We start from the raw sequence: 25,611 nt of genomic DNA on the forward strand, positions 1-25,611 counted from the left end.
TGCTCAGTGAGTCTGCAAGGACATTGTCCGTTCCAGGGACGTATTCTGCCCCAAAGGGAAATGTTGTGAAGAAGTATCCAGTTCCAGATCTGTTGAGATTCGCGAGACAACGTCAGAGAATGAGTCCCCCTTTGTTTGTTGATACAGTGCATTGTGGTGGTGGTGTCTGTCCTCACAAGCACTGGGGAGTTTTTGATCCGAGGCAGGAACGCTCGAAGCGCCAGGTAGACTGCTCCTAACTCGAGAAGGTTTAAGTGCAGTTGTCTTTCGGCAGGGGACCACTGTCCGTTGATTCTGAGTTCTTGGAGGAACACACCCCACCCTTCCAGGGACACATCTGTTGTTATAATATGCGGGGAGACTGGAAGCAGGAACGGCATACCTTGCATAAGGTTCTGTGGGTGAATCCACCACTGTAGAGTTTTTACCATGGGAGGAGTTACTTGGATTACATCTTTGAATGATCCTGTACACTGGATCCATTGAGTGGATAGCGCTTCATAAAGAGGACGCATATGAAGACGGCAGTGTGGAACTAACAGGATGCAAGAAGACATCATCCTTAGCAGGGACTTGTAAAGGCGCACCGTGAGGGTTCTTCTGGTTTGTACACGGGCCGCCAAGGATGCCAGCTTGGATTGACGCTCCTGTGAGGGGAATGCTTTCTTCTGAGCCATATCTAGGACAGCGCCTAGAAAAGTGAGACGCTGGGAAGGCTGAAGGACGGATTTGTCTTGATTGAGAGTAAGGCCCAAGTCGTTGAAAAGCTGAAGACAGGCGTTTGAGGACTTGGTCACGCCTGCAAAAGAAGGTGCCTTGACTAGCCAGTTGTCCAAGTATGGGAAGACTTGGTGATGTTGCCGGAGGTACGCTGCTACTGGAGACAGGCATTTTGTAAAAATGCGTGGTGCCGACTGTGAGAAGTTGGCCTGATAGGCAGTGCTCACTATTCTAGTGATCACTATGTATCAGTCCAAACAACCCTTATTGATGATTGGTTGTAAGTCAACCTTATAGACCAGCTATCCTAGTAGCATGGATACGAGCAGTCTAAGGCTAAGACTCTAGAGGGCGTGTTAAGCCAGCTGTTTTACCATCACATTACCCCTTGAACACCAAGTGAAAGGACACCACACAAGTTGTTACCAAAAATAAAGTATATTTATTTATAACAAGACTACCCTGGCTCTTTATGAGACAGGGAGCTAAGCACACAACAAAACTCTTAAAGAATTACTGAAAGTCGCACAATTTACACAAATGCCCGAGGGGCACGAAAAACCATATACACAAGAAGTGGAATGCGAAGTTACTAGCAGGTAAGTAATACTTTTCTAGACTGTAGAAACGCTAGACCTACAATGCTGAACCCTTAGATTAGAAGCAGGAGGCCTAGGGACGCCGTGTGCAGAGTGGGAACTCTCACGCGTAATGCGGGAACAAGTCTATGGATACTAGCACTTGCAAAGTTACTGTTCTCGGGCGAACCCGACTAGGTGGGTCGAAAACAAGGGTGGATCCGAACACTTAGGGTGTTGGACTATGCTGGAGCACCGGAGTACTCAGTTTACCTAGCCCAGGGGCTGCGGCTGCATAGGGTTCAAGTTGCGTCGGAAACCCTCGTTGAAGATCCAGGAGCCTGAAGAAAGAAGTTGCTGGCAGGCGGCCAGTGAAGGAGTTCGTGGTGATCCAAGCCTGGATCAGGGAAGAAGAAACCTGTAAGCAGAGGGGACCAAGTTCTGAATCACTAGCCAGTGATTTAGGTGGGCACCAGGATGGCACCGGACGAAGTCACCTCAGCCAGGTGAGTGGGCGCTGCTGGGCTCTGCAGTCTCTCGGACCAGGAGGCGTTGTCGGCGACCAGGATGGAGGTGCGAGCTGTCCCACGAAGGTACTTGCTGTCGACGTCGCTGGACCCAGGATTGGGGCAACAAGTCTTGGCAAATGCAAGGCCCACGCGGTGGACCTAAAATGGCGTCTTGAGTGGACCAGGAGGGTCCAGGGTGCTTCTCTGAAGAAGGGAAGCAAGGGCCAGTCTGGAGCAACCAGACCAGCGGTGTTTGTCGTTAGAGTTCGTCGTCAGAGGGTCACTAGCCAACGGGCAAGTGACCTGGACAACGCGGTGAGCAGCAAAAAGCAGAAGGGCCCCACGCAGATCTCGTGGATGCAGGGGGGCTGAGCTTCGGTGCTGGAGCTGCTCAGGGTCGGGGCTTCTCTTACCCCAAAGCACTCAGTCGAGGGTCACTCGGTGGTCGTGCTGGGCAAGCGTCGTGCAGTTCTGAAGATGGCCGGTCCCTCGAGGTCTCGTCGCACCCACGGATCACAGCTGGGCTGATGATGTAGGTTGAGGTCAGAGGTGCCAGGGAAGCTGGTTCTCGTCGTGCTGGAGCAGTCTTGATCCGGAGGAGAGACTGGCAACAAACCGCGATACTTGGTTGGTGCCTGCTGCTGCAGGGTGACTACTCCTTAGTCACAAGGGAGAAATCTTGGGAAGAGTCTTGAGTTCTTCGTGTAGAAGGTTGGTTCAGGATTCAAAGATTGATCTAATTTGGAAGGGGGCCAGTTCCTACCTTTATCCTGAAAAAGGGGGCTGGCACGCGACTAAGTCCTGCCCTATGGGTGGGACTAGGAGGGGGGTGGTTACACCCCTCTCCTTTGGCGGGCTTTCCCCAGATCAGGGGCTGGAGTGCCCCTGGAACTGGTTCAAGCCGGCCTATGCATAGTGAGCACCGGGGTGCCACTTGCAGTCACCTTCCTCTAAAGCCCTGCCTACCTAGGATACACAAAATCCTGTCTGGGACGGTGCTGGCACCGCCCCTGGCAGGAAACCCTTTGTCCTTGCCTCCTGGGCTGGGAGGACTCCCAGCAGCAGGAGGGCAGACTTGTGTCTTGGTGGCAGCATCCATTTTGTGGAGCTAAGGCTCTGTCTGACTTTAACCGGGGTTACAGGTTACATACATGTCGTGTCCCTCTAGAAGGGTGGAATGCTAACCCCGTCGCCAGAATTGGCGAGGGGTTAGTATTCCAATTCGTATGACACCTTACTCGACATGTTTTGATAAAGCGATACCAGAGTTGGCATATAACCGCGAGGATTATAATGCACTTAAGAGTATATGGTATGCGATATCATGGAAACGGCTAAGGGATGGATCCCGAAAGCCGCAGACAGGCTCAGCTCATGCCAGAGCACCATCTCACACGATTCCAAGCACTCTGCCTTCAGGATTGTCAAGGCCTGCCATAGGAGTGACTGATAGGAGATCTGTGTGTCCATTTAGGTTTAGATATAGGAATACTATATCTACAGCAGAGGGTGAGTACACCACTTTGCCCCAGCTGTCAAGCAGCCAGTTGTGTCTGATTTAGTTAGTCAGCCCAGGGGGGGCATAATACATGCTGCAGCCCCTGGGAGACTTCTGGGTGCACCTCAGCCCTGGGTACGGGGACTTGGAGAGGGCCCAGTGCCAATTCAGTACCTGGGTACAATTTGGAGTAGAGAGAACAGCTAGGCTGTGGGTCTGATTAGCAGGCCCACAGCCAGGGAAAGTCGTAAACCAGTGAAGCAAAAAGCAAAAATCTGGGTGATCATAGGATTGCAGACCCTACTCTCCTACACCGACTTCAGGCCGAAGGGTAACACCCGAAACTGGTAGTGTTTGCCTGCCACAGCGAACCTGAGATTTCTGTGGATAGGCACGTGAAAATAAGCGTCTTGAAGGTCTAGAGACACCATGAAGTCGTTCGCATTGAGGAGTTGTAGCACCTCCAGAATGGACACCATACGGAATGATTGTTTCTTGAGATACTTGTTTAGGTTTCTTAAGTCCAATATAGGTCTCCATTTTTTTTCTCTTTCTTCCGAATTAGGAAGAATCCGGAGTAGAACCCCTTGCCTCTCTGATCGTGAGGGACACTTTCTATAGCACCTTTCTGGAGCATTAGTGAGAGCTCCAATTGCAGCAGATGTAAATTCTTGTGGAGCATTGGGCGAGGAGGGTTTGAGGCGGAGTTTCTATGAACTCCAGAGAGTGTCCGAATTGAACTAGTTGGAGGACCCATCGATCCGTAGTGATTTTTCTCCAATTTTGTAGGAAAGATGAAATTCTTCCTCCAACTTTGCATGGCAGAGAAGAAGTGGAGACCTGGGGCAGAGAGAAGTCATTGTCTTCTGGCTGTGTCCTTCTTTCCTCCTCTACCACGAAAGGAAGACTTCGTGTAGGACGACTGTTGTTGTTGTCTTTGCTGATATTGGGGTTTGTACTGCTGATTTGAGCTGTACGAGGACCGGTAACCTTGAAAATCTCCTCTTGAAGATTGGCCTCTACCTCTGGAGCCCCGAAAGGGAGGATATTTAAACTGGAGGGTACCCAGTGCCTTCGCTGTATCGGTATCTTTTTTAATACCTTGAAGCGCCTCATCTATGTGTGCTCCAAATAGAAGTTGGCCATCGTAAGGCATGTCAAGCACCTTAGTTTGCACTTCCAGCCGGAAGGTAGTTGCTTTAAGCCAGTCTTGCCGTCTCAGCACCGCATCCCCAGCTAGCTGGCGGAAACCCGTTGATACAATATCCATTGCACAGTCCATCATCTCTGAGGCTGAGCGTTCGCCTTCTAAGAGAATCTTTTTGCCTCTTTTTTCTTCCTCCGACAATGATCCCAAATAAGGGGCGATATCAGCCCACATTTGACGGTTGTAACGTCCTAACAGTCCCATGGAGTTTGCAGCTCGCACTGTCAACGCGGACATCGAAGAAAACCGCTTCCCAATATTGTCCAGTTTTCGTCCCTCCTTATCCGGTGGCGCAGTTAGAGCAGCAGAAGGATTTTTTGATTTGCGCTGCGCTGCTTGGGTAATGACCAAGTCCGGCTTGGGATGGCCAGTAAGGCAAGCTGGAGCCATGTCTGGAGCCCTATATTTCTTGTCCAGCCTGGGCAGAACTGGGGGCAAGGAAGAACGGTTTTGCATGATCTTAACCCCTTGGTCCCAAATGTAGTCTATGTTAGGTATGGACCTAACAGCCTTTTTGAACGGTTCCTTGAAATCATAAAGGAAGCAGTCTTGTTGTTGGGTAGTTATTGGAATCTTGAAACGCAAAGCCGCCCTTTCTAGGATATAATGGAATTCCCCAATGTCCTCCAAGGGCGAATCGGCTTGCGTTGGCACAAGAGATGCTGGACATGGAATGACGTAATCATCCGACTCGTCATGTGAGTCCTGGAGTTCCCCTTCCTCCTGTTGCTCCTCTTCTTCATCATCTGAGGATGGAGGATGCTGTGTAGGAGCAGGATCTGGGTGAAGCACTAGAGGTGGAGGTCGAGGTCTAGGCGGAGGCGTAACCACTGAAGGTGGTGGAGGTGTAGAGAGAAACCTCTGTTTATAGTCCGCAATTAAGAACTGCAGATCCGTGACTATGGATGCAGGAAGACACACCATAGGTTGAGGAGGAGGAGGAGGAGGCTGGAATTCCTCCTGGTAATCCACTTGTTCGTCCTGCTCTTGTTCTTCATAATCTGAACTCTCGTGATATTTTACGTGCAGTTCAGATGGGATAGTAGCTGTCTGGAACATAGAACCCTCATCCGAGTCTTCGTCGTCCAGAAGATGCGCAAGTGGAAAAGCCTGGACTCTGCTCGGAGAGGTTAGATCCGGTGTCAGAGTGCGCTTAGTAAGTTTTAAGTGAACATCTGCACTTTTCAAGGTAGGTCCCTGTGTCGTCGTTGAGCCCGTCGACGGGGTGGTCGTCGACGGAGGGACGTCGACGGCTGATCCAGAAGGTATTGTCGACGGGTCGTCGACGACAACGATGTCATCGACGGTTGCGGCGTCGACGGTGATTTCTTCGTCGACAGTCTCGGTGTCGACGATGGTCTCGGCGATGGTGTCGCGTCGATGTCTTCGTCGACGACGATGGAGCTCTCGTCGATGACGAAGATGTGGACTTCGTCGAAGTAGAAGCGCTCGTCGACGACGATGTCTTTATCTTTATAATAGATGAAACAGACCTACCCGTCGACGATGAGGATGTTGTAGACGTCGACGTAGATAATGAAGAGGACGCCACAGAAGTGGAGATGGTCGCTGTCGACGCTGTCACAGGCAGAGCTGAAGAGGTCGTGAAGGGTTTCTTAAAGGTGGAAGCAGAGCCCTGAGGAGAAACCTTCACAGGCAAGACCTTAGAATGAACCTCTGAAGACTTCAGCGTCTTCTTTTGAGGTGGCTCCGAAGACGGTCCTGGGGATGTCACTCTAGGTCTTTTAGGAGAGGAATGTGGACTCCTGAAGGAACACTCACTCTCACCTGAGGAGACTGCCTGGTCTTTATCCTTCAGTCTCTGTAGCCATATTAACAGGCGCCCCTCTCTGTCCTTGAGGGTCTTTGTTGAAAAGGTCCGACAGACCTTACAATCCTTAGAAGAGTGGTCTGGGTCGAGACAATAAAGGCAATCCTTATGCTTGTCATCTACATGAAGCCTCTTCTTGCCACAAGAGGCACAAGGTCTAAAAAGTCCTTTTTTAGGAGTATCAGCCATGGTAAACTGAAAACACCACACAACTGAAGAACATCTGTGAGAAAAGTACTGGAAAATCCAGAGAAGTAAGGAAAACTGAGCAGAGCCCAGTGGAGACTCCCTTAGCACGACGTGCGGTAGAAAATCTGAGGGACTAAAGCTCCTTCCAGGAAGGTTCTAGAGAGTGGTGATAGCTGATGGTCCTTTTCACAAAGGGACATGGATATGTCACTAATGAGAGGCCTCTGGCCCATTACTATGTATATATGTCTATATGACATTACTTTATTTATGTACCGGGGACTCCCACCCCGACGACGTGGAATGATTCAGGCATGTGAATCTATGAAAGATACCCATAATACTGGATAAATTCCAGATTCGTAAAGCATGGCTTATCACCCCTAAGAGTACTCTAGCGCTGGGAGCCCTCAGGGAGATTAAGTGAGCTGTTGCCCAGAGTCACATGATGCTTAGCTGCCGCCGGCAATCGATTCACGAGTCCCGCGCTCCAAAGTCAGCCGCTCTGGCAGCAGCGCCACACCTCACCTGCGTTGAGAGCTCACTAGTACTGCTTGATATGGTGGAGCTATTTATTTAACAGTAGTATGCTTTAGTAGAGGTGGTAAGGAGGACAAGGGTAGGTATGGGGCAACAGAAATAAATGTGAAAAATAGAAGTACAAAATAAAATAATGCAGGTGGAGGCTAATCAATTATGGGTGAAAATAAAAATCCCCAAAAATTAGGCATATTCACGGTCCATATCCTTAAATAGAGTGCATAATTGGTGTCAATATTAAATAATCTTCATGCAAATCTTTTCTGACTTTATAGGCTCAAATAACTTTCTAAATTTCCATCCAGGTTAATACATTTTTTTGATCTAAGAACAACCAGAGCGTCTTGTGTATGATGCGGTCACATAAGCATGCTGGATAGCAGCGCATTTATCATTGGATTTTAAATATTGTATCCAATGAAGTAATCAAATATGAGAAGTATCCTGTTACGCCAATAAATCGAATTTTTAAAAACAAACATGATGCACCAATGCCCACTTTAGCCTTCAGGAGGCTGGTTCACTGCTAAACACGTGTCGGCTATTGGCTGATCTTATGTTACAACAATAAATACATTTAAAAAGCCTTTCTCCTAACCAAGAAGCACATGGTAAGTCACTTGATCTGATTCCGACTTCTGCCACCACATTCAAGACTAAAAAAGAATTTCCTCTAATTCTAGAAATGCCTTAAAACTCACCTCTTTACCCAGGCCAATGATTCACCCAAACTTTATTATAAGTAGGGGGCTATGTATGGCTGACTCAATATTGCATACTTGATCTGATGGCTGGGACTGGGTAACTGCTTCTTCATCTAAAGGTAATTATGACTGTGTCTTGTATGTGCTAATACTTTCAAATCTCTTTGGCTAACAAGGCATACAGCTTGTATCATCAGTATCACCCAACCTCTTAACTGACTTCTCCAGCTGGAGTGTTAGTGATTTTAAATAGAATACTGTTCTCAACCAGTCACTATGGCAAATGTGGTTGAGTTCAGTTTGGTTATGGGATCCCTGTGAATTTGAAGAATGATGCCAGGTATTTGGAGACTGTTTACTTTTAGGGATGTGGTCTTCAGGAAAGTGGGGGGAGCTCAGAGGGATTGAAACTGTCGTAGGTATGATGGCACGATGAGCGGCATGCACCAACAAGTCAATGCCCCTCAAACCGTGCCTAATGAGTCAATGCACCTCACTCAGTGCCATCATACCTATGACAGTTGCATGAAAACTTTGCCTCATACACCTCTTAGCTCTTAGGCATTAGAAATAACCCTGCTACACTCCTCTCAAACTCACCTCCCTTTATTCTACATTTCTTCTAACATTCCTAATGATTCCTTTAATCTCTACCTTCTCTCCCTCTCCCACTGATAGGAAAGGGCCCCTTTTTAACATGGTCCCCCACCTTTTGCCTAATATTTGATGTGATTTCGACAGGAAGTGCACTGTGTTCCTGCTAACCAGGCCCCCAGTGCTAAACCTTTCACAAAACTGGACTATTGCTTCCCCAGTTGACAATACCTCTAGTACCCTCTGTAATCCTTAGTAAACGGTATCCCTGGTACCTAGAGCCTGAGGTACTAAAGAGTGTCCCTAAGGGCTGCAGCATGAATTGTGCCATCCTAAGGGAGCCCTCACCAAACTCATGCAAAGCTGCCATTGCAGGATGCGTGTTTTGGTGCACACAAACGTGAAAACACGACCTGACACATCCCTGTGTGCCATGTTCTGTAACACTAGATGTAATATTTGTAAGTCACACCTACAGCAGGCCTTCTAGCCCTAAGGCAGGGTGCCTTATAGTACATGTGAGTGAACTAAAGAATGGTGATGGATTAAACCCAGATCAGTTGACTGGGGGCGAGTGTTTGATTTGTTCAAACGCTCCGTCCATCATCCCCTTTTGTATCGCTTTGTTCGCCCTAAGTGTGGCAGGGTATGCTCAGACGTGAGTCCCTTGCTCACTTGGCCACTGGATTCAAGATAGCCTGGCTGATGAGGATTATGAATCCGAAACCGGTCCCAGGATGCTTGTTTCCGGTCCAGGGAAGACATGGCTTGGCAGTTCGGGCTGGACTGTTCCCATGAGGCACAGGGTCAGACTGATTTGCATACAGCCATGTCTGAACTGGGGTGGCTGAGTGAACTAAAGAATGGTGATGGATTAAACCCAGATCAGTTGACTGGGGGTGAGTGTTTGATTTGTTCAAACGCTCCGTCCATCATCCCCTTTTGTATCGCTTTATAGTACATGTGAGGGCATATCTGCATGAGAAGATATGCACCTGTGCTGGTCAGATCCATCACTGCCAGTGCAAGTGAACAGGGGAGTCGTTTTAAAGCACATGCTGGACACTGATGAAAACGAGTTCCCCAGCTAAATGATACCTTCACTGAAAATAGGGATGTTTGATATCAAACATCTCGTATTAATAAATCCACACTCATGCCAGTGTTGGATTTATTAATACATGTACACAGAGGGCCCCCTGAAACCTATGAGCTACAGGTGTGCTGACTGACTGGTTTCACCAGCCTGCCACCAGAGAAGAGTTTCTGACCCCCAAAGGTGAGGGCCTTTGCTCTCAGGAGGCCAGAAACAAAGCCTGCTCGGACAGAGGGTGTTAACACCCCCCTACAATAGGAGGACCTGCAGATTAGCATTCCAAGGCAGGGGTGCTTCAAAGAGCCCACCTCCTTTGGTATGCAAATATAGCTTCCCTCACAAGAGAGGATGCCCCCGTCTTGTCCAGAGCCCTTTGGCACATGGACAGGCAGTGAAATTAGCTAGTCAGATAGGCTAGAGCCACCCCTAAGGTGGGCTACTTGAAATGGAGAATACTTTTCAGAGTTAGCCATCTTGGTGATGGCAAACTTAGGAATTCTGGGACAGAGTTATACCCATTTCCCAAAGGAACTGGTCATATAGGAGGCATAGTGACCCTAGGGAGCCCATTGGCTGCTACCCTACACTAACACCCCTAAATCAAGTGTTTAGGGGAGTCCGTGGCACCAGAAAAGCAGATCCTGCTGACCTATGAAGAAGGAGGAGGATACTGAAGAGCTGCGAAAGTAAAGACTGAAGAAGGAGGAACTGACTTGGCCCCAGCCCTGCCATCCTGTCTGCTGAGCCATTCGAATTGTGCCAAAGTCGTCTCGTACTGCAAGCTGTTGTGCCTCCCACATACTGGGAGGACGGCCTGCCTTCAACAAAGACCCAGCAACTCCCGTGGAGCAGTGGAGCTACTCTCCTGCAGGCACCCATGAAGAACCGCAAGGACTCCGGACCCACCAAAAACAGACGTCACTAAGCACCACTACACCCCAGCCCAAGTCGAAGTGGACCAAAGGTGTTAAGCGTGGTCCCCAAGTCCTCAGGAGATAGAGTCCACTTTGGTTTTGCCCCTCGTGAACTCTCAGACGCTGCCTGCAACCTATGCGTGCAGGCCCCCCTCAACCGCGATGTCCCCAAGTCAAACCAGATTTGTCCTTTGCACTCCGATACTAACCTGTTTAACATCTCCATGTTATCACTCAACACAGATACCTACCCCCTTTTGCTTATAACTTGAATAGTTTCTTCCACTATACTAAAAACAGCCCTAGATCCCTGGCAGTTTGCCCCTATTCTACTTCTCCATCTTATAACAAATTATGGTGTGATTACTTTTTCATCATCTCACCTGCATCATCACAACCTACATAAGCCCCTTCAGTCTGGATTCTGTGCAGTCTGCGCTGCAAATACTACCCTCTCTCAAAGGTATAACCTCTGTCAAACACAATCATTGCTCTTCTATTCTCATACTTTCTAATGTGTTACTGGCATTTGATGCCATTCATCGCCCCACGCTACCGTCCACACTCACCAACGTTGACATCAGATTCAGCACTCTAGTGGTTTTTAATTTCTCTCAGATAGTTCATTTTCTGCTGGTTAGTCGTCCTCATGCTCTGTCCCTAACAACTATGACTTTGGGTGTCCTACAGGCTTTACGTCTATGCAGATGATATTTCAATCATTCTCTTATTTCATAGCAGCAGTGGTCACATGCATAAAGAGATCCCAAACTGCCTCACAGCCATAAACTACTAGCTTATCTACCCACTTATAGTGACCTTGGCCAAAACTGAAATAATCTACATAGCTGCATTAAAACCTGCCTCCCTCTCTCTTAATTTCCCCACGACCCTCTGATCAATACATCTTCAAGTGGGATGGAAAGCAGCGAGATTTAAAATGTTTAACATACAAATATTGTCCAAATCTTTAGTTTGACACACCAAACTAAGGACATCCTTCACAACTTAATTACAGTCTTCTTGTTGGTCTTCTACGTATTCTTTTACCGCTCTGGAGGAGGGTCTAAACTTGGCAATATGGACACCTTACATTTTTGCCAGACACATACCCACCTCTCAGTTAGGTCACTAAGCTGGTCCACTGCCAGTTACACTAGAACTCACTATAAACTACTGATCCCAGGTTTCAAAGCCATAAATGACTCCATTTCGAACTACCTCTCTGTAAATTTGAGTCCCAATTCACAATTTACCTTCAGCCAACAAAACTTTCCAACCGTACACAAACCACAATGTGTAGCATCTATGTTCTAATAGTTTTATTTATTGGGTTGCCTGAATTTGACATTTCTTCCTGCTGAATGTGCCCAATTTCTCTGATCACATTGTTCAAGCCTGCTCTCAAGGAACCAGTCATCAAGCAGAATCTGCTCATTAACTGTAAAATGTATTTTTCCACACTGTAGATATGTATATATGATAAAAGTAGGTTTTGTTATGTTACTGGTCAACGTTCACAATTCATCTAATATATCACCTTTTGTACATGCAATGCACGGTCTTTCTGGTTGAAACAAATACATACTATAAATATTGTCTCCACACCCACTCATGTTTCTTTCTTCACCCCCTACACCATGCAGATTACAGACGTCCCTAGAAGACTCTAGTCCAGTGATACACAATGTACGGCCCGGGAGCCGCATGCAGCCCTCCTGACCTTTACATGCGGCCCCATGGGCAGCATCAGCACTGGGCTGCTGTTTACTCGACTCAGCACTAACATGGAAAACAGTGTACAGCAAGCACTTATTTAAAGGTTAATTTCAGTCAAGGAAAGGAAGTAACTTTAGGAACACCTGGATTTTTAAAGACAGCCACTAGATATACATGGTTTGGTTCAACTACACCCACTTTACACCCCCCGCTGGCATCAGTGCAGCCCTCAGGCACACCATAGACCAAACTTTGCTGTCCCCCAGGAAAATGTGTGTGAATATCCATGCTCTAGTCTCCAGGTCAGATCTCTGCTAGCTCCCCAATTCCCCAAGGTTTGTCCTTAAGTATTGTTATCCATCTTCGAGTTCCCTACTTGTCAATCTTTCTACTCAAGCATCTCACTTACTTGCTCGCAAAAAATGCCACCCAAGGGAAACGCAGGTCATGGGTGTCCACAAAGACGTTCTGTACAAACAAGTTCGGGCTGCAGCTATGCTGTAATCAGAGATGGCAAAAATGAATATCAGCATATACAAACAGTTCAAATGAGTTAATAAAACATTTAATTTCATAAATACATTATTTCACTGCATTTTTTCCCCACTTACAGGTAGCAAAGGTTTTAGGTGAGCAGCTCTGGCCACATTTGAGCCAAGATAAAGGTGTCCAAATTATTAAAGTGTCAGAAACAAATAGATAGTCTACCCCATCCTGCTCAACACATTTGTCAACCAAGAGAACATATGCTATAACTTCACAAAAGGCATCTTACCGCCAAAGAGGGCCCTACTCTAAAATACTACCCTTTTTTTCATAGGCAAACATCATTCTTGGAACAAAAATGTAAACAGAAGCTGGTCATATATGCAGATAGAGCACCACAACACCGGAAGAGGTGACCACATGTGGAGCAAGGGTACCACACCAGAATTGGAGCTGTGTTACGAACACAAACTTACATTCAGATAACGGCCAAGATTTCCTTCCAGTTTAGCATCGATGATATAGCAGGATTCCTCACCATCGTAGAACTGACGAGTGCTTCTAGGTACCTGCTTAGTGTCTCCCCGGTCTGCCAAAGCCATGTGGGTTTTTATGGTAATACCGTGCGTGGATTTTAAGGCAAAGCCACGGGTTGATTTCACAGCAACCTGACGCTTGTTGGGATCTGTTGAGGAAGAGCTCATCATAGGACTCATCGATATCTTTCATTTGGCTTTGTCAATCAATTACAGAGCATGCAATTGTTTTATCAAGAACAAATAAATATTTCAAAAACCACCGTAAATACAATGGATTGATGCATAAAACAAAGAACATGATGATATCAACATACCTTTATGGTACTTCTGCGACTCAGCCTGTGGGCTTCTCCCAATGAACACCACAGTGCATATCACCCCTTCCAACAGTGGGTGCGAAACATATATCCAAAACTGTTAAGCCCGAGCTTTACATCCTAGTACCGCACAAGCATGCATGTCTTTTGAGCCTGCTCCTTCCCTGATAGTATACAGGCCTTCCCCAGCTTCCTTCTGTAAAGAAAGGAGCTTGAGGCACTGATAATGGGAAAAGCCAGAGACAATGTCCTCTTACTCAAGACCGGTGTAAAAAGAGTTACCTACCTATAACAACTGTTTGTCAGCATTCAGTCATTTACATGCTTGAAATAATACATTGCATCAGAGCGTAAGATTAAAAAACTCTTGATGAGCAATAGTACAAACATGCAACTCAATCAAAGATGCAGTACAGAAGAAGTAGAGTTTGTGGCAAAGGTGAGACTGGAAGTGGTAAACCACTTTCCTTTTGAAAAGGCTGTTTTTGAAAGAAGGGCCATCTAAGTATCTACAGAGGAACACTGGATTGCGAAGTGTTTCCAAATGCCTGAAATATATTTTTGATGAATATAGAGTCATTCTGGGATTAACATTTTATGTTGGCCTGGTATTTTGTAGTTTTGGTTACTAGAGACGATGAATAAACAGGAAAAAAACATAGCATTCAGATGAGAAGAAAGAATGGATTGAACTGGAAATGTGTTGTGGAGGACAGTATATAGTAATATCGTTACAATCAATAACCCCATACAGGACAGATTCTGTTTGAGTTAAAAAGGAGTAGGTTACCTCACCTGGCAACATCTTGAAACAGGCATGTGGCCTACTACGGAAGGTGAAAATCAACAAGGAATTTTCTTTAAATAGGATAATGGAGATGAATAGAGAATGTAGGAATGTTTTTAAAGTTAAGTATGGTTTGCAAAAATAATAAATTGTCCGAGTGGGTTAAAGTGACAATATTTACATAAGGAACATCTACGTTTTTACAAGCACCCAAGGTCAACGGGGAAATCGGAGGTGCCTTTTGTGCTACAAATAAAATTGTTCAACAAAGGAACACAAACAAAGAAGCCCAGCAGAAACAATAAAAAGGTGGTATGAAAAAGGAAGGCAAAGCTGTTTCAGAGAAGGTTTGTATGCATGCTTTTGGGGTCCATTCAGGTGATGTCAATCACTGCAATGTGGAAGATTAATAAACCTATTCCAAATTGTTAAGCTCATTCCCACAGGTCTGCTATCTGCCTACATAGCTGCAGAGAGGGTTTGCACCAGTCCCTCCTTATGTAGAAAAGGGGCCAAGCAATCGCCTGTGTGGATCATATCAACACTAAATCTCCCCATTGGTAAGAAAGTTTTCTATGCTAGAACAAATGTTATCAGCTATCAAAAAATGATGTGGAGTTGCAAACCTGACCTGTTCTACAAGGTGGCGATCAGGAGTTCTCCACAGTGAACTTCGTTCAAATACAATGGCGATGTGGTCCTGACCACGAGCATGAGACGTGTTTTCTAGCACTGTAAGGTTGTGACCAAGAATAATAGGACTGGTGAAGTCTTGAACTAGAGTCCATCTACTGGGAATCATCAGTAAGACAGGGTCTCTTCCTTTAGGGAGAGATCCTTATCTGGTTGTTGGCAGTTACCCTTTTTGGGGAACACAAAATAAATCTCTGAAAAAAAGTGACATCCTAAAGCTCATGAGACCAGACTGCTATCTCGATTAACACTCTAAACTCAGCCACAAAAAGCAACCTCACTCATACACTATGTCCCTAACATTTTAACCCTGAATGATAAACAAAAGCTGAGCAAATGTCCTAGGTTTAGGGCAATTACTAACAAATGTATGACCTATACCAATAAATGATCAGTATCTGAACACACATCCATAGTTGTTGTGCATGCAACGCTGACTGGTCAGCACAATCAAGTTTCCAAAATAGGATGATATCTAAAATACATTGTAACACTTTAAGAATAGTGTTAAGTACAAGTTTCGAAATTCAGAACAAAAAGGTAGCACATTTACCCAATATCTGATCTCAAGGCTGATAACTTCGGTAAATGAAATATCTCCAAACATAACAGAGAAGGAGTTGACCTGTTGGAATACACAACTACAGACTACAACGTTGGTATAAACATGGGGCAGACAGTTCCAGGCAGTGTGCAACGCTTTCTCCACCAGAATACAAAGACTCCACACCAGTGGCAAACAAGAACCTCTTTTGTGATCCAGAGTTGGGGTATCCATAGCCAACTCCCATTGCTAGGTTTGTGACCTCTACATGTGAAACTTCGACATGGAGCAGACACTACCTTTTTTGGGTGGTGTAAGTTTTGTGTTTGGACTCAATGAAGAATGCAAGCTGCAAAATCCTTCAAGCTGTGAGCATCTCAACTCCTGTTCATGTGCCACCATAAGACAATGGTAGCATCCCTGTCATGTGGGCACACCTTGGGTTCTCGTCAGACAAGACTCCACAAAAGATGACGTTAGCAATTTATTCTTATATCATCATTAATCTTCATGATAACATTCTATTCAATGTGGTTTTCAATGATTATATCAAACGTTCACAACTCCATCGAGTTCCAAAAATGCAAACTGCTCCAATGCATTTCGGGCCATATGCCCTTCGCCTGGGAGCTCTACAATGTAAATATAAAGACATAGCACTAAGTGTCTGAGGTGACAACAAAAGTGTGAAATAACAAAATGAAACTGTCTGGGTATCACGCAATGCGTAGCAAGCAGGTAGGTACCGGTGGGGGGTGCTAACGGGTGGCCGACATCTAGAAATAAAGAAAAACGTGAAACTAAAGGTGAAGTGATCTCAGTGAAGGTACACATCCTGTGTGGGTATTTTAAGGTGCCTGTGACGGACAAAAATTAACAATATGAGTGCAGGTTCATAACGTGAGCGGGTATTTTAAGGTGCCTATAACGGACAAACGTTAGCGGTATGAGTTTTTTAGCACTCACATGTCATCTGACGTTGAGAGAATCTAAACGTAAGAAACATAAGGGAATATGTCAGAAATTAAAAAATATATCAAGAGTAATAAAATATATGAATATCGTACCGTATTAACCAAAATGCGGCAAGGTGCCGACTTACTTAATGTTTATCTGGCATGGTGCCTGGGCGGTTAGCAGAAATCTATCTCGTCTGGCTACAGCGGTCGGTGTTTCAACCCGGAAGGGGAAAGTCGAGAATGAAAAAGGTGCCGTGATGAACAGAGTGAAAGGACTCAGTGGTGAACAGAGTAAAAGGACTATGATGTAACAACAGTCGGTGGCCATATTAGGTGAACGGAGAAAATCGTGCAGTGTGTGAGGTGTGAGTCAAAACTTTAGAAAACTATGTACTTATAAGCAAAACAATATAGGACAAAAAGGAAAGGTATGGAATGTTAAACAATACTGAGAAAAGCAATCATAAATAAAGACCTGGTATGTTAACCAATAATAACCAGTGTTAAAAAGGTAGAATCATATAATGCAGCACTAATGGAGGTACAGTACAGGACATATAATACCAGGAGGGTATTTCATAGGAAACAGGAAAATTCCAAACGATTGTTGAGTCCCATCGGTTTCATGGATTGCATTTTGAAGATCCAAGCAATCTCTCTTTGTAACAGGTGTTTATTATTATCCATACCCTCTCGTTTCTTGACAACCTCAAGTATCATGAACTTCAGTTGGGAAATGTTGTGTCTGGTTTCATTGAAATGCACTGCGACATTGGATTTAGTGTTCTTCAACCTTATATTTGATTTATGCTCGTTGATACGAGTCTTGACCTTCCTCTCAGTCTTGCCTATATAAATCATTCCGCATGGGCATTTAATCAGATATATAACATTGGAAGTATCACATGTGGCGTTAACGTTCAGTTTGATATCAGTTCCTTTCAAGGGATGGTTGACAGAATTACCTCTGATGATGTTGTTGCAATTCCCGCAATTCATGCAGGGTCTTGTGCCTTTTGTGGTTACTTAAGTTGGGATTTTTTTGTTTAGGATTTCTTTAAAATTCGCATTACGGGTGTAAGCAAAGATGGGCGGATTTTTAAATGTGGTTCCAAAATCAGGTTCAGCACTCAATATAGGCCTGTGTCGTAAAATGATCTTTTTATAAGCTACACTTAGGGTGGAAATTTTAGACACCAGAACCATTCTGGCTTCCTTGTCCCTTGTCGTTCTGGACAGTAATTTTTCTCTCTTGGTCTGTAGTGCTCTTTTTTTGGCCTGTTCAATCAGGGGTTCAGGGTATCCTCTATCATAAAATCTCCTTCCCATTTCATCAAGACGATGTTCGGTCTGTGTCTGATTGGAAATGATTCTTCTGACTCGTAGCATTTGAGACAATGGTAAATGCTGTTTAAATGACCCTTGGTGGAAGCTTGCGTAATGCAGGGTGTTGTTTCTGTCCGTTTTTTTACGGAAAAGATCAGTTTCAATTTCAATTATTGGTTAACATACCAGGTCTTTATTTATGATTGCTTTTCTCAGTATTGTTTAACATTCCATACCTTTCCTTTTTGTCCTATATTGTTTTGCTTATAAGTACATCGTTTTCTAACGTTTTGACTCACACCTCACACACTGCACGATTTTCTTCGTTCACCTAATATGGCCGCCGACTGTTGTTACATCATAGTCTTTTTACTCTGTTCACCACTGAGTCCTTTCACTCTGTTCATCACGGCACCTTTTTCATTCTCGACTTTCCCCTTCCGGGTTGAAACACCGACCGCTGTAGCCGGACGAGATAGATTTCTGCTAACCGCCCAGGCACCATGCCAGATAAACATTAAGTAAGTCGGCACCTTGCCGCATTTTGGTTAATACGGTACGATATTCATATATTTTATGACTCTTGATATATTTTTTAATTTCTGACATATTCCCTTATGTTTCTTACGTTTAGATTCTCTCAACGTCAGATGACACGTGAGTGCTAAAAAACTCATACCGCTAACGTTTGTCCGTTGCAGGCACCTTAAAATACCCGCTCACGTTATGAACCTGCACTCATATTGTTAATTTTTGTCCGTCACAGGCACCTTAAAATACCCACACAGGATGTGTACCTTCACTGAGATCACTTCACCTTTAGTTTCACGTTTTTCTTTATTTCTAGATGTCGGCCACCCGTTAGCACCCCCCACCGGTACCTACCTGCTTGCTACGCATTGCGTGATACCCAGACAGTTTCATTTTGTTATTTCACACTTTTGTTGTCACCTCAGACACTTAGTGCTATGTCTTTATATTTACATTGTAGAGCTCCCAGACGAAGGGCATATGGCCCGAAATGCATTGGAGCAGTTTGCATTTTTGGAACTCGATGGAGTTGTGAACGTTTGATATAATCATTGAAAACCACATTGAATAGAATGTTATCATGAAGATTAATGATGATATAAAAATAAATTGCTAACGTCATCTTTTGTGGAGTCTTTTCTGACGAGAACCCAAGGTGTGCCCACATGACAGGGATGCTACCATTGTCTTATGGTGGCACATAAACAGGAGTTATTCTATAGACGTGTTTAGACGGACACGCCACCTGGTTGGAGCACCCCACTTCTACCACATACTTTTTTACCAAAAACAAAAAGACTTTGAAAATATAGCTGTGCGTCCCCCACTCTTCTTTTTAGCATCTCAACTCCACCACAGCCTCCTCAATAGATACTGTTAAGGACATGGCACAGCTGACAAGAATCAAATGGGATTTTATAGCTATCCCCAAACTACAGCTGCGACTATAGACCCCATTTGCAAAGTTGTTTCAATATATTACATGCCAAAGAATGGTCGGAGATCACTATGCATTTGGTAAAAAGTCTTAGCGATGATGTAGTGTTGTAAATAAAAACCAACATAGAATAAATCTAAGAGGAATATTAAATCATTGAAAGCATAAAATATGGCATAAGCAAGGACACAAAAAAAATTGTATCTCCATCTGCCCACTTCTCAAAAAGCCAACTCTTGACCCTGTAGAGGAAAAGAAGAATTGTCCCATATCGAGACTTCCTTTTCTAGAGAAAGCACTAGATAGACATCTAAAACTCTCACCTTCTACATATATAGACCAGAACGGCATTCTGGACAATACCCAGTTCGGCTTTAGGAAAGCCCACAGTACTGAAGCTGCGTTGGTTGCAGTTTCAGAGGAGGTCAGGGACATACTGGAACATGGAGCATGGCTTGGTGGTCCTCATGGACATATCTGCAGCCTTTGACATGGTAAGTCACAGGATTTTGAAACACTGGTTGATGTCCAAAGCTCTGCCTTCAAGTTACTCTGCTCCTTTCTGGGTGAAAGGGAGCAAACTGTCAATATGAAAGATTTCAGGTCCAAGTCTTTCACTGTACCCTGTGGTGTCCCATAAGGGTCTTCATTAAGCCCCACATCATTTAATATATATGTGGCTCCTCTTTTGGGACTGATAAGGTCTTACAGCTTTTCTACAGTTTCCTACGCCGACGACACCAAAATTGCCAGCCCCATAAACAAAGATGTAGAAGAGGTGGCTTCTTAATTAAACAAGTGCATGAATGCAATTTTCACCTACATGAGTTCCCACTGTCAAATTAAATTCCAGAAAGACGGAGGTTCTCCTCTTTGGATGAGATACCTGCTTTTGGAACAAAAACTTGGTGGCCGCAATCCCATGGCTCTCTTCCCAGCCCAGTAGCCAAAGGGAGGAACTTGGGGGAACCTTTTTTATTCAAATCTCTCTTGTAGAGATCGAACAAATAAACTTACCTCCTTGTGTTTTCTCTTTGTAAAAACTTTGAGGAAAATTCTCTCTTTCCTACCATTCGACTTGCAGAAAACAGTGGGACTACAGCAATCGGGACTACTGCAATGCCCTCTATGTTGCAGCCCAGCAGGGCATTTTGGGAAGACTTAAGAGACTGCAAAATGTAGCGGGCCGAGTTCTAAAAAAGATGAATAAGTTCAACCAGTCTCCAAAGCCATGGAAGAACTTTATTGGCTACCCATCAAAAAGAGAGTTGCTTTTAAGGCGCTTTCTATAGCACATAAATTACTTAATCACCATGGTAACAATTTCCTTAAAAACGAATTTGTTGGTACACTCCTAATAGATCGCTTCACTCAGCCACAGCTTAGAAAGAAAGTGTCTGTCCCTGTTCTCCACAAAGTCTTTTGAGGAGGCAGAAGAGTTCCCTTTGTTGCCTCCTGTCTCTGGAATCATATGCCACTGCACCGGAGGAATCAATCTAACTTCCTTGCTTTTAGAAAGTCACTAAAAACGTTGTTGTTTCCTCTCCAGTTTTCTTTTAGGCAGGTTTCCTTCTTCATACAATAGGCACCGCCAAGACACCTTTAGGTATTTGCCCTGCGCTTTACAAAACTTAAATCAAATCCAAAACACGCGCTCGAAGTCAGGCAACAGAAGGATGACTACAAGAGAGGAGTATGTGAAGCCAAAAAGCATGCAGATGATAAAAAATGGTCAGATTTACATGCATATACTGATATAGTTGCAAAGCTCTATGCTATTCTGCTGTTAGAACTTTGTGTATGGACCCAGGCTGTGCTGGAAGAAGCAAAGATGATAGGCTATAGACACAGGCCTTCTTAAAAACACCAGTGGCCCCATCATCTAGTTTACAATTTCATAACTCCCACCCACCCCAATTTCCCCCACCCCAACCAGATTCCCTTTGCTCCCGCTGAGGGCCCCCTTCCCTAATATTTCACCTCACCGGCCTATGGATGTAGGTGAGTGTATGTGCTCTATAAAGTTCCAATAAAAGAGATCTGAACCATACAAACACCGCTGTGGGGAAAATGCTCTACAAGCTCTCCCCATTAAAGGTCCACCTGTGCCTACAATTGGCGTCCATCGCCGTCTTCATGCCAGGGACATATATGAAAGATGTAGGTTGTGTGTATATGGTTCACAGATAGCTGCGAATGGTTGTTTTACTTGGACCTGCTGCCTGAAATGGTTGTCTCTTGTGTGTTCAGCAGGCTATGCCCATGTCGTACATACAAGAATGCACTTACACCCTTCCGGTTTCTTTTAAAAAACAAGTAGTATATGGGAGGTATCCAACCAATAACTTCCTCCAGGGTGAGCTTCCTCTACCTTACGTAAAACTCACCCATCCCAAATTCCTGTGTGGAGGCCAGGTCCCATGAGAAGAGGAGCATAAGCCACCCAGAGTCTTAGCACCAAAACGCATATCACCAAAAGCAGTCAAAATTAGTCTGACCAAGGGACTCTGGGCTCAGAATCTCCTGAGAAATCAGGCCAGGAGCAGACAGATTGCTCCTCCCAAGATTCCAGGAGCCCAATACTTTTCAAAAGTTGCAGACTCCCTGGTTTGATCTGGTATCCCACATTGACACCACTGGGTTTAATGTCCTTGGCCCCTCAACCAGTACCGAGTTTGTTCTTCGTCTATGCACCAAACAGGCACACAAACACAACAGTGAAAAGGGCAAAAGGACTAGAGTGGAACCACTGCTTGGCAGCAATGCTCCTACCAGACTAGGTGTAAGGCTTAGGAGCCTTTTGGCGTGCTTTGCTGCTGTGACATGCAAAGAGAAGCTCACATAGCTGATTGCCAAGGAGCTTGATAGAACCCTCCAAGAGGTGCAGAACTGAACCACATGAAGACCTGAACAAAACTCCGAGGACTACCAGACTTGACACCACGACAGATGGAATGTCACCAGGAACAGCAAGGGCATATTTGATCAGTCTCAAAGCATTACGAATATATAACATTTGGGGACATAAAGCACACCATAAACTGCTAGTGCCTTTTGCTTTTATAAGGGTTATCTTACATTTAACTGAACTAGTTACTTATCTGTTAAATACAGCCTTTTTTTTTCTTTCTTAAGAACTTGCTGTATAATTATGTTGAGTCTCTATTTGGGTATGCGTAAGCATCTTCTCAAAAAACTTCAATTGAACCAAAACACGGCCGCCCGATTGTTGAGCAATATCCCCAAATATGATTCTATTACCAAGGAAATTCGCCGACTTCATTGGCTTCCAGAGGCCAACTGAGTTGAGTTTAAGGCCCTTTGTTTAGCGTTCAAGGCTTTGAACGACACAGGACCTTGGTCGCTCATAAAGCTATTTGTTTGGTATCATCCAGCCAGACAGCTACGGTCCTCAGGGACCAAAATGATGAAGGTACCTAGAATACGCACTTCGGGCTGGGGTGGTCGGAGTCTTTCCTATGGCACCGCAAAGCTGTGGAACACACTTCCAGCCGAGTTGAGAGGAGTTTTAGAAGAAAGTTGAAAACCTGGCTTTTCCAGAGCTGAGCAATCAGGAGGATTTAAAGCAGGCAACCGCGTCAAGACACCACCGGGTATTGGTGCGCTCAACAAATTTCATTAACATTAACAGTGTACGTTTTTGTCAGTTTGGTTGTCTGTGGGATTTGCTCGGGCCTTAGATAGTCTTGTCTGTAATCTTGAAACAGGAGTATAGAAAGTACGTACAAAATCTACCACACTATGTAAAACCTCAGCCTTTCTGCATAAATCGCCTGGCAATCATCCAAGATTACGTTGCGTTTTCACATTAATGATTTGAAGTACTTCATCTATAAATTTGATGAATAGTGACTGAACATCAAAAGTTTTGTCAAAAATGTTATCTTATACCTCGGACTGGAAGGCTGCATTACGTGTAGTGCCAGAGGAAAGCAGCGTTCAGAAACTGTCAGAGGTTGGTAGTAACAGTGTGCATTGAACGCACAAATGAATGATGTAGATGTCCATTTCAAAACTGACCTGGATATTGACCAGTAGTTCTCAATAAAGAGAGAGGAGATGTTCCAAAGCAGCATCCACTTTTCACTTCCTTTATCTGGTAACACTGTCTATATAGGACTACAATGTTGTATATGGGGCGACAAAGGTCTTCAGCGTCTGGTGGCTAATGTAAAGTCTACAATTTATGGCTTAAATTTAAAAGCGAGAGGAGATATGATGCAAGGCTAAAGGGGAAAAAAGCTTCTAACAAATCCAAGATGGCACCACAGAACAAACTTTCTTAGTGGCAAAAGTAGAACTAAAAATTTTACTGAGAGTGGAAAACAGAACAAGTGCTGTTACCCACCTAACATAAGGTTGACAAACAGTTGGTAATACCAAGGGAGGCTAGTGACACAAGATTTGAGTGCAGAGGGGTGCACTGAGGTAACAAATCCAATATTTGTAAAGTCACAAATTTCATTTAATAGCTTATTGTTCACTATAGTGCCAGCAATACTCCGAGTGGGGTAGGTAAGGAGAGGCAGAAACATTCTAAGACGTTGCCAAAAACGTAACCTGGTGGAGTTTTGATTTACAACCAAGGGGTGAAGATGATAATCAAAAAACTTGATTGCTACTGGCACAAAAAGCATTTATTCAATCCAATAAAAATATCAGATATAGTGAAAATCTGATACAGCAGAAAACCATCCATGACAACTAAGTAACAGAGAGCGCCACCTACCAGCGTTGGCCAATTGATTCTTCTTGTCATCCCCTTCATCGTCTGAGCCAGAAGAAATGGTCTGAATATCATCACTGTCATTGCCTGCAGCAGCTTGCCCACCTGGTTTGTTCTTTGTGCCAACCTCACTGTCATCACTGCTTGACAGTGTCAATACATCCTGGGAAGAAAGTTAAATCAAGTTATTCTGTGTTCTCTCGAAACTTCAAACTTAAGAAATAACCTTTTAAAGTAACTGGAGTTATGTTTTATGACATTAAACAAAGTTTTGGCCCTAAACTTGTTACAGGAAGGATAAATACAAAAGCTTTATCACCCACATGAATTTGCTATTCCCTATGCAATATGGCATAGCATTATGACAGCCATGTACAATGAAGACTACAAAATTAAGAGTCAATATGAACCACAATATTAGGCTGACATTTAAGAATGCATTTTGCTTCAGTTTCAAAGTGAACCAGGAATATCCAAAAATGACAAAATTATTTCTAGGAACAACAGGATGATTTCAGAAACTGATAGAATTTCGAGTGTATTTCAAGTAATAGTCATATTTATAGTAAAATCAATAACTAAAGAACTTTATAGAAAGGCAAACATGATAACTTACGATCCTAAAAAAATGTCTAAGAACAATTCAAATTAATAATTTAAATTAATAGTATGTAATGTTTCGGCTCACAAATTCATAAACAAGTACAAAGAACCACCAACTTCACTTACTCACCAGCACTCCTTTCCTACAGTCATGAAAAATTACAACTTTATTAACCGAGGACCATGACAAATAGAAAAGTCTTATTATAACAGGGCTATTAATTTGCTTATCTTTGACTGTATAATGTATTTGTGCCTTCCTGTATTTATCCTAAAATACTTCTAAAGACAGCTTCATAGTAATGTAATGTCTTAAGAATTAGAGCGGGATGTGGCACTCAATAGCCAATCCACTGAAAAACTGTGAACAAGTCGCTGTCTCACTCTTATGCGATTTCAAGTAATATAACCTAGTTTTCATTTGGGGCAAAGAAATTTAGTGTTAGCTCATAAATGTAAGATAAACCATGAGGTACTGTAACGGCTGACAAAGGAGGCTTGGATAACACTCACATCATTGTTGGGCTGTGAGACAGAAGAGTGTCTTCTGTTCTGGTGCATAGTGGTTTTGCTGGGTGGCCTTTTAATTCCCTCAGGTTTCACTGGAGCTGGATTGTAGCCGTACATCCTACTGCTATCCCCAACCCTGAAGAAAGAAAAGACCGTAGTTGTATGTGTAAGCAGATTAAAATCCCATTTTTTACATTTATCTCAGCCTAGTATGTTTGAGACGGACAAACAAGAGACAAAGGATTTGGGCAAAACCAATGCTGAAAAAGCCAGGAGAGATTTCTCCTCTGTCCCTCACTATCTAGATGATCTATAAAAGACCTGAAAATGTAGATTAACCAGGTAATCTTGACACGCACATTGTGTGCATGTGCAACATGCACAGCATTTATAATGCATTAGAGAAATTTAAAATCAGTAAAAAAAAAAACTATGTGCTGTGATAATCACCACAAATCTAAAGCAACTTTTGTTTGCATGGTAAACTGTATGACATTTTTTGCACCTTAAAAATAGAAGAAAGAAGGAAATGT

The 25,611-nt window shown here is 44.1% G+C and overlaps 1 protein-coding gene across 3 annotated transcripts in view; it reads right to left on the minus strand.

Moving 5' to 3' along the window:
• The window catches only part of SETDB1 (SET domain bifurcated histone lysine methyltransferase 1), a 144,250-nt gene that overhangs the window by 23,494 nt on the left and 95,145 nt on the right, over window positions 1–25,611 (minus strand). For all 3 annotated transcript variants that reach the window (XM_078669412.1, XM_078669410.1, XM_078669411.1), the window contains 4 exons: window positions 25,082–25,214; window positions 23,969–24,128; window positions 13,062–13,270; window positions 12,509–12,597 (listed from right to left, as the gene is read on the minus strand). In XM_078669412.1, coding sequence (XP_078525538.1) covers window positions 12,509–12,597; window positions 13,062–13,270; window positions 23,969–24,128; window positions 25,082–25,214 — 591 coding nt within the window. The remainder of the gene's footprint in view (window positions 1–12,508; window positions 12,598–13,061; window positions 13,271–23,968; window positions 24,129–25,081; window positions 25,215–25,611) is intronic.

The sequence above is a fragment of the Lissotriton helveticus genome, chromosome 12 (genome assembly GCF_964261635.1).
Source record: "Lissotriton helveticus chromosome 12, aLisHel1.1, whole genome shotgun sequence".
Taxonomy (NCBI): domain Eukaryota; kingdom Metazoa; phylum Chordata; class Amphibia; order Caudata; family Salamandridae; genus Lissotriton; species Lissotriton helveticus.